The 10,470-nt window shown below is 39.9% G+C and overlaps 1 protein-coding gene across 1 annotated transcript in view; it reads right to left on the bottom strand.

The window, feature by feature from the left end:
* Positions 1–775: 775 nt before the first annotated feature.
* The window catches only part of LOC136875910 (serine-rich adhesin for platelets), a 171,235-nt gene continuing 161,540 nt past the window's right edge, over positions 776–10,470 (bottom strand). The window contains exon 13 of the mRNA XM_067149529.2: positions 776–4,524. Coding sequence (XP_067005630.2) covers positions 4,371–4,524 — 154 coding nt within the window. The 3' untranslated portion in view covers positions 776–4,370. The remainder of the gene's footprint in view (positions 4,525–10,470) is intronic.

Genomic DNA, 10,470 nt, shown 5'->3' with positions numbered 1-10,470 from the left:
CAAGAGAGAGATTTTAGGGCTAGGAACTAGAAGGATTCATCTAGATGTAGGAAAATGTAATTAGAACAACATTACTATATACAGTACTGTATTAATGCTTACGAGAACCCCTCTCTCTGAGTTTGAAACTACATCTCTCTTTATTATAATGACGGACAGAGGACTTGATAATGTGGCTGGGATGACTGGAGAAGATCAAATGAAAGCAATACTGTTTGCAGACAAGAAGTACCTATAAGAAAAGCTGGATGCATGGGAAGTAGTATTCTCTGCATATGGAATGAAGCTTTCAATAGAAGAACTCATGACAATACAAATTAAGAATAGACCAGATATGGAAATAACATGTGGAGGAGAAAAACTACAGTTTTAAATATTTGATAAGCATCATTGAGAAAAAAGGGAAGAAATAAATGAACAGGGTAGAAAAGCAAGCCAGTTCTTTGAGTGTATGTGAGGTTTAATAAGGAGCAGAGAAATAGCAGAGAGGTGCAAACAGATTTTATGTTTATAACACCTACTATGTTCCCATTCTGGCTTATGCATCAGACAAATGAGCAATGAAGGAGAGAGATAAAAGTATGATACAAGCCTGTGAAATGTAGTTCCTCAGAAATGGGGTTAGAGTAACAAGACTGGGCAGATGGAAGAATGAAAGCGTGAGAGAGATTGTGAAAGGAACCTGAAATACCTAGAAGAGAAAAATCAAGATTACAGTGGCATGACAACATGCAAAGAATGAATGAGGAAAGACTGTTGAGAAGGATATTTGATATGAGAATAGAAGGAAGGAGACCTAAAAGAAGGCCAAGAGTCAGATGGCTGCAAGGAGTTACGGAGTGTGTAGAGGACTTGAATGGAGAAAGAAAGAGAACAGAATGTGGGCAGACAGAAGGTAGAAGAGATGCTTATGGTCCTAACATATCCAGGCAAAGGGCGGAAACCATCTGCGATAATAATGACAATGATGATGAAATATCTCAACAGAAGGATGCTATTTACAGTGAAACTGAACATCAAAAACATATCTAATTAACTACATTTCTATATTACAATGGCATTTTTCTGTACTTATGCAAAAGCAACTTGATTACCACCAGCAGCAGCAATTGCATTAGTCAAGGTTTTAAGAAGTTATCATATGGTCAACAAGCACTTAGGTCTACATGGTCTACTTTTGCGATAAGAGCCTTGGGATTTACAGTGTTATGCAGAATCTGAAACTCAGATGGCAGCATTTAGAAAATATCACATAAACCGATCTGAACTGTGGGTACCTTATTTAAGATACTACTACAGAAGTCACAAAGCTTAAAATCAATGAGGAGTTCAGGAAAGCAATCGGCTGTATTATTAATTGTAAACATCTGTTTGAATAATCTCATTTAAGGCAGCATAATCTTATTCACAATTACACCAATACCGCTCCCAAGCCTGTGTTTAGAGCAGTGGCATACACTGAACCCCAGCTACCCCAGCGCTGTTGGATAAAAGAATTTTGTATTTATATTTTTATACCTCAGAATGATTCTTGATCACGTAAAACAACTGAAAACAGGCAAGTCAAGGCAAGTATAGCTGTCTCGATACCACGTTCGCTTTATCGCAGTCCACGTCTCTCCAGCAAGCTGGGTTTCTATGCCGGTGCGAAACCAGTCCACGTCTCTCTAGCGAGCTGGGTTCCTTTGCTGGCGCATAAGGGAGCTACCCCAGCAAAATTCAAGTCGCTTGGTTGACGTATGCATTTTAAGCCTCCTTTTCTTGGGGAGGTGGGGTGATAGCTGTTGGCCTCGCTAGAGAATTCACAGCATCTTATGGCGGGGGATGCAGCTAGCTTGGGTACACATTAGTTGTAATAGCTAACACTTGAAGTGTTCACCGCCACACACCAGAGACTACAAGATAAAACAGTATATCCACTTGCACATAGACATGCTAATAAAACCACTTTATGAAATAAATTGTAATAAAAGTATTTATTTTATTTTTGGATTTCGGCCTATATGAAGTTTTTGGGAGCGATTCACTGATGACACGTGTAGAGGATGTTTTCTGATAAAAGCTGAAAAATAATTACGTTGCTCAGCAAGAACATAGAGCCAAGTGTGAAGTACAAAGCATTTTATATTTGGTTGCTTTGTATGAGTGGGGTTGCCTGTAGTGGTGGTATATTGTGAATTTTTGTGGAGTTTCTCTTGGATTTAAGGTGAAGTTTTTGCGAGTCCTGTGGCATTCTTCATGAATATAACAATGGCATACGTCGTGAGGAACATCATCTCTTGTTTATCGTTGCTCAGTAAGCAAGTGAAACTGTAAAACTTTGTCGACGGTAAAATATCAGCTAAATTTTGTTAAATTTTGTTCATTCAGTTTAGGTAAACAAAAAGTTAGTCTCAGGATATTACTGTGAAAACCATTACTAAACTATTACAAAGCGTCAGCAGGTGAAACTGTAAGTAAAATTTTTAAAATTTGCTGTAGCATAAGTTATGATGGAGCCGTCACTGCCATGAATACCAATTTGGAAATATGTGCGAGTATGTGGTCGAAAATATTCTTATTCAAGTGAGTTATAATTTCATAAGTTCTTTAATATCTAAATTGTTTTATTCAATATCTGATCCATTTGCTTGTTATACTTACAATTAGTTATTGAGTGAGTTTATAAACTAGTAATGTTGGCTTTAGAGAGAGTGGTGGGGCTGCAACTGCTTTAAAAAATTTATTTTTGCAGCTGGGGTAACGAATGTGTTCACTGTACGCCACTGGTTTAGAGACAGGTTCATTTCCTGTCGACAATGAGGTAGCAGCAACGTATAACTCAGTGGTATAAGACTACCAAACGGGTTCTGTAGAGTCACAACTTTATATTCTTATATTACCATCAAGACAGAACAGCAAAAGGATTTCAAGATGAATTAGAAACTTGTGTCCACACACTGATCAATGACTGATGGTTATGTAATGATTTATATTTTGAAATAGTTCTCAACAAAAATTAATACACATTAAACCTTCACTCAGCTGCTGATCATGTAACTCCTTTCTCTACTGAATGAGGACACACAAAAAATGTCATGAATGCAGTTTATCACCTGGCACTGTATACTAGGAAGTATTTCTAAAATCATACAAAACAAGAAATCATATTTGTTTTTGTTCTTTTTGTTAAAATTCTGACAAGTAGACAGAAGATATTTCTGGATTCCATAAGATTCGTAAAAATTCAAAACAAAAAAGTTCCCTTGAAGACTCTTTGTCAATTGTCAGAATTGAACATTAAGATTCTCTTGCTCATATCAATGAAATTAATTTAAATTACAGAATCATACTGTCATCAATCAACTAACAATATTAAAATAACAAACTATAATCAAAGCTAAGGAAACTTAAATTAATACATTGATTTTTTGAAATTCCCCTTAAAATTCTGATTTAAAGCACTGTTTAAGTGTTATAGTTTTCCATTTATAAACAAGCATGTTATGACAGACGTAGTACATAAAACACAACCGTATACTGTACCGACACCATTCAGGTAACGTTAACTTAAAAGCTGACTGTTGGGAATAAGTTAAAAATGTGGTAAGGAAACAGAGATATGTAAATTGCAGACAATCAAGTCTTGATTGGGTCTTATGATAAATCTAAGTTGCAAAATTAATAATATATGTGTTCTACTTTAATTTCAAGATACTGTATTTATAAGATTTATTATAATTGTTGATACTTAATCACCATTTCAAAAGGTTCTTGTTGAAATGTTTAACACTTGGTTTTATTGCTGCTGTTGTAATTATTCACTGGCTTTCAAAGAGTACAATTATAATATACAAAGAACAATCACATGCACAGAATTATGGGAACTTTGAACTAAGCTACCTCTACAAAATGCAATAAATCCATTATGTTTATACTATATATGTTTACTTCATAGAATTTTTTTTATTGTATTAAAGTTTTTCATTAATGTGGTGATTTTAAGATCATGCAACCAAACTGATTATTTATTGGTGATCATTTAACAGCTTTGATTAAGCAAATATCAGAGTGAAACAGTCTAAGTTGTTGATAAGACAAACCATTAGTAATAGGGCGTTAGACTGTAGGTAATGAACTGGATCCAATGAAAATTGTGCATTTGTAAATAGATTTCAATTCATGGACTAGACAGACCTACTGGTAATAAATGTTGAAACGTGTATCATAAAACTGGAAAAATATGGAACTATTTATCATACTATCAATTACTGTAGAAAACGACTTAACGTCTTTTACCATCGATGACCACATTTACAAAGACATGTTTTATTACACACTGAATTATAATCATGTGCCAGTGGAGGGTGGAGGAGCAATTTCTTTCAAGGTTATTTTGTTTTGCGCTTAAGACTGAAAGATGTCCGTGATTTAAATGCACTATGGAATTTATGTGCAGTAGACTTTCTTGAAACATTAGATTGTCGTTCCTTAGCTAGCCGCTTTTCTTCTTCTGGCAGAGGTGTGAAGAAAACACCACGAGGCCTGTTAAAATAATAAATCAGAGTATATTAAAACGAAGAATACGGTATATCAAAATTATAGGTCAAAATCAGAAGAGCAGTTACAATAAACAGGAAACAGATGGGGAGACCAAGTAACACAAAAGCAACACCAAAAGATTTCAGTAATGAAATTCCTTTAACTATATTGTAACTCTAGTCTGTGAAAGATTGCTGCTACAAAAAGAAAAACTACTATGGCTGGTTTTCTGAATGACAAGATTTGTATTCAATACTTCTACTGAATCACAAAGCCGTGAAATTGGGTTTTACAAATGCTTAAAAAGCCATCTGGTACCATAAATACCTAAAAATATTATCTCTAGGTGAATGGTGAGGTAGCGAAGCAATATATGCAATTTAAATTGGCAGAAGCAAATATCGGCTGTTAATTCTCTTTTATGGAAAGTTTTATTAATTTGTCAAAAATGAATTCTTCCTCTTCTCAAATGAAGAAATACCATAAACTGTTTATATCAACAGACCGAGCCTTGTTTGAAGGCAAACTGATTTTATGACTACAGTGAAGAGGAATTTATAGAAAGATTTTGTCCAAATGTGAATGAATCAGTTTCTCACACTGAGACTGATTTATTACCAGCTACTCAAAGGAACTTACCATTAACTCCTAAAGAACAGGTTTTGTTAACACTAAGATTTTATGCCATAGGATCCATTTAAATACACTAGTGTCCAAAAGTTAAGCATAATCAGTAAACGAGGCCATACCGCCTGATAGGAATGTCAAACAGATTGCTGAACAAATGGAAGCTGAATCACACACCATATGTCACACAAATTGTCCAAGAAAACCGTGTCAGAATGGTTCTGATAGCTAAGGTACATCTTTGACAACTAATAAAACTTGGCATTGTCTTCCACAACAAAATATGCCGTCAATAGGGTGTATGGTTACCCCTAATGGCCACACATGCTTCTCAGCGACGTTGCATGCTCTCTATCAGATTCTCCAAGAGCTCTTGTGACAGTCGATCCCATTCCTTCGGAAGGGCAATGCAAAGGTCTTGGAAGGTTCTTGGTGGAGGCTGACGGGATGCAATTCGCCTCCCCAATGCATCCCAGGCATGTTCTGTAGGATTCAAATCCGCAGTCCTCGCTGGCCAGTCTATGCGATGAATGTCTTCCCCAGCCAGAATTTCACCCACCAAAGCAGCACGGTGCGGTCAGGCATTATCGTCCATTAGGAGGAAGTCTGGACCAACCCCACCTCTGAAGAGTCGAACATGTGGTCTCAGTACCTTATCCCTGTATTTCTGAGCCTTAACAGTGTTCCTTGGACCACCCATGAAGATGTGCAGGTCCATACGGACATTCTACATGATGCCGCCCAACACCATGACACCAGCACCATCATACTGGTCCCGTTCCACGATGTTCCTGTGGTTGTATTGGCTACCCGGTTCTTTCCAGGTTAATATGCGACGGGAATCGTTCTGCAAACTGAAGCGGGATTCATCTGTGAAGAGCACATACCTCCATTCATTCATGGTCCAGTTTCGATGTTGACGGCACCACAGTAAACAGGCCCGTCTCTGTGCTGGAATGAGAGGGACGCACACCGCTGGACGTCGGGCAAACAGCCCTGCTGTTCTGAGCCTCCGGTACACAGTTTGCCGGGAAACGACAACCCCTGAAACGGCTGCAAGCTCTGCCAACAATTGTCTTGCAGGTGCACTCTGATTTCGTCAGGCGGTTAAGGCCAGACATCGGTCCTGCTGTGGGGTGGTTACCCTTGTTCGACCTGGTACTGGCCAACGACTAACATCTCCTGTGTGTCAAAATCATCTCCAAAGCCTGGAAATGACACTTTGTGGCACATTCAAGGATACGGCAACTTCAGTCTATGTCTGTCCTGCTTCCAGGTGGCCGAGTATTCTATCCTGCAAAATGGGGTCCAAATGGTGGTGTTGTACCATTATGTTGTCACGTTTACCACGAGGCTACACTCTGCACTCTATAACAGTAGTGATGGGACATTCGATTCATTTTACTGAATCGATTCATTTGATTCCGTTCACGTTACTGAATCGATACAGTGATCCGATTCACGGCTCATTGGTCACCGCTCCTACTGCATCTGTGTAGTATGTGCTGGTAAGACAGCAGCAACAGCATTCAGTGCTCGCAGCTGCCATCTGGTCTTCATACTATGAACTCCTTTCTTAGAAAAAATGCTAGTTACTCTAATACATCGAAGGTTTCCGGCGACGCAGGGTGGGAAAGGTTAGGATTAGGAAGGTAGCAGCCATGGCCTGAATTAAGGTACAGTCCCAGCATTTTCTGGTGTGAAAATGAGGAAATTATGGAAGACCATCTTAACGGCTGCCGTCGGTGGGATTCGAACCCACCATCCCCCGAATGCAAGCGCATAGCCACGCGATATTCACCGCACGACAACTCACTCAGTCATTTTTGAAAAGATGTATTTTTCTATCAGCTGAGGATTTTTGAAATCGTCATATTTTATATAGGCTACCCGAGACATACAGTAGCCCGCTGGTTTTCTGATTCAACATACTGTTATTGTGTCTGTCCACATATGATTGAAGTCTTGTGCAACGATGTGACATATGAACTGAGAAAACACTGAGCCGTTCTTCCCAATATAAAACAGGTACTTTTGAGTGGTCATGAGCATGACTCATAGTCATAGGGCAGGCTAGAGTCGAGTTTAATTGTCAAATGTCAACTAAGTTATAATACTAAGATTCATTTTGTCCAACCGTTTGTCCAACCCTTGTCCCGTTTCCCTACGGGGTCGGGTATGAGGTGAGATGAATTTGTCGTGGCGGTTTTTTATGACCGGATGCCCTTCCTGACGTCAACCTCATCAGAGGAGTTAATGGGAGATGAAATGAATGACGTGATATATGATAGTAGGGAGAGGGTGAAACCCGGTGCCGGCACATAGCCTACTCCTGTCGAATAGCACCAAGGGGTCTGCTCAAGGCTTAACGTCCCCATCCGACGGACGAATCACCATCAACAGCGTCATATGCCCTCACTCCATATGAGCACTGCGGAGAGGTTTGGAATTTAATCCAGGCTCTTGGCACGCAATCTAGTGATTAGAAATTGTATACCACCACCTCCCCTACCCTGCCGGCCAACATTCTGATGGTGAAAATTTTTTCGACCAACGGGACTCGAACCGGCTAACCTCGGTGTTAGACCGTTTTAGACTTCAGCGCCTTAACGATCATGGCCACCAGGCGGGCCTAATACTAAGATTCATTAAACTAATAAATAGTATAACCTAATAGCCTACCTACTTACTAGCTACTTCAGAATTATGTTGTGACTACCTTTTTAACACTGCAAATAAATCCATCTATTATTTAAACCTCCCTGTAAGAAGAGGACAGTAAATGCAAATGGGTATTATTTTCAAATGAGCTGAGCTCGAGAGTCCATCATAGCATACGATTCTTTCAGTGTAGCATGGCTCACTGTATGTCTCGCTGCAGTGAGCCGATACGGAGCCGTGCGTATCTTGTGTCTCACTGAGCCGGCTCGTTCACGATTCTTTCCGTGTGCCATGGCTCACTGTATGTCTCACTGCAGCGGAAGCTCGGCTCTCCGCGTGTCCAGTGAGCCGATAAGGAGCCGTGTGTATCTTGTGTCTCACTGAGCCGGCTCGTTCACGATTCTTTCGATGTGCCATGATTCACTGTCGCGCTGCAGCGGAAGCTCGGCTCTCCGCGTGTCCAGTGAGCCGATAAGGAGCCGTGTGTATCATGTGTCTCACTGAGCCGCGCTCGTTCACGATTCCTTCGATGTGCCATGATTCACGGTCTTGCTGCAGCGGAAGCTCGGCTACCCGTCAACGTCCAGTGAGTGCGCCACTCAGCACTGTCCGCTGGGAGTAAGCTGAATCGTGTGCCGTGAGCTCGCCGTTCCTGTGAATCGATTCACTCGGACATTTGAATGAATCGATACACTGCTTCGAATCATTCATTCAGTAGCCAACACTATATAACAGGGCAAACAGGACTGAGGGAATATGGAGCGCAGGAAATGGCTGTGTTTACCTTGCGGTTATGCCGCTAGTCAACGCAGGGAACACTCCTTTCCTATACAGAGCGAACACGGAAGGTTGGTAGGTGCATATGTCGTGCGATTTGCGGTGTATTTCCTGTTGTCCTGCTTACTCGTAACTTATGCTTAACTTTCGGACACTAGTGTATATTTGTTGGGAATGATTTGGGGGTGCACTGAAAGTACAGTTTGTAAGATACTGTAGAGGACTTTGACAGCAACTGTAAGATTAAGGCCACATTACATCAATATGCCCTCATCTGTTCAAGAAATTCTAAAAGGAAGATTTTTATAAAATGAGAAGTTTACCAAATGTCGCGGGCTGCAGTGACAGTACTCATACAGGCCTATGCATTCAGTCTCCGGGAGGTGTAAATGCTGACCTCTTCAGAAATGACAAAGAATTCTTTCTGCAAAAGTTTTGTTTAACATTCATAATTCCCTCCATTTTCTCCATGTTATGCTTAGGAAATTGGAAATCACAGCCACGGATCATAATATACCCACTACAGCCCATCATCCTAATACTGGGCTGAGTGGCTCAGTCAAGTGGTATTTGAAGGTGCTCACATGTCAGCCTTGTGTCAGTAGATTTACTGGTACATAAAACAACTCCCGAGGGACAAAATTCTGGCACCTCAGAGTCTCCCAAAAACCGCCAAAAGTAGTTAGTAGGACGTAAAAAATAACAAAAATATTATCATAGCCATCCAGAGGAAACATCGTGAACGTTTTGAACCAATCAGTATCTTATTTCTTCATAACGTGCGCATTTGGATATTCAAGAAATCCTATTCTTTAGTTATTAAACTGACAAGATATTAGAACCATAACTTATGGAAAGTTAAGTTAAGAAACCAGCCATTAATCTGCTACATTTCAGTAGTTGTTGAAATGCGTGCAGTGTGCTAAAATATAGCAGTGAAGATTAGTAATTACCGTCTAGTTTTCAAATAAGCTCTTCAGCAATTTTCAAAGTCACTGGCTACAAACATTCTGTATGTCATGCACATTACACCGCTTCAGGAGTTATGGAGCAGAAGAAGATTTTGCGAAATCTAAAAGTTGTCAACAAAATGGCTACAAAACTTTGGTGTAACATGAGTCATACTACTCTACTGCTACTGAACAAAATGCAATATACTAAATGCTGAGAAATCTGCTGATCACAAGCCATCAACCCTACTGCTAAACTGACCAGGATTTGAACACAGCTTGAACCAATTAAAAGTGAAATTTAGCAATTATGATATTGAGCTATAATGATAGTTTTAAAAGCAAATTAAATACTGTACTAGTTTATGTGCAGTATATAACCAAAAGTCATTTCTAAACAATATTCCTTGAATACTTGAATTTTACATAAACTGACACCTGTGAGATGTATGCAATTATTGTAAGTTTCTGTATGCATGATAACTTCCCACACTCCTACAAGTAGAACTCTGTGGAGCCTCCCTATAGACAGCTTAACCCTACAAGTAGCAAGGTGCAACAAATATTAGATGGTCTCCTCTCCGACAAGCTAATAAATCTTCAATTCTGTTATCTTCAATTTGGATGGTGACAAGTTTTATATCAGTATTCCAGCTGATCCTACGTCAAGGAAGTGGTTCCCATATTTTAATGGTTTATGCCAACTTTTGAGGTGTATATGTTTAGTTCCAATTTTGGTAGCAGGTAAGACCCTCTTCGGAGGCAGCCCTACCCGGGGAGTGGTGCCCCTGCCTACGCGAGTCCCATAGCACACTGACCTGGTGTTTAACATCTGGTATGGGTTCCAGCTCAGGGTTACGGCATCTAAGGCGGAGAAGGTGTACTTCGGTAGGGTGGAGATGGTGGAAGGGGAAAACCTGTAGCTTCTATACTA

Source organism: Anabrus simplex, chromosome 6 (genome assembly GCF_040414725.1).
Source record: "Anabrus simplex isolate iqAnaSimp1 chromosome 6, ASM4041472v1, whole genome shotgun sequence".
Classification (NCBI taxonomy): Eukaryota; Metazoa; Arthropoda; class Insecta; order Orthoptera; family Tettigoniidae; genus Anabrus; species Anabrus simplex.
Note: the sequence above shows the minus strand (reverse complement) of the source record. Positions and strands in the feature narration are given on the sequence as shown.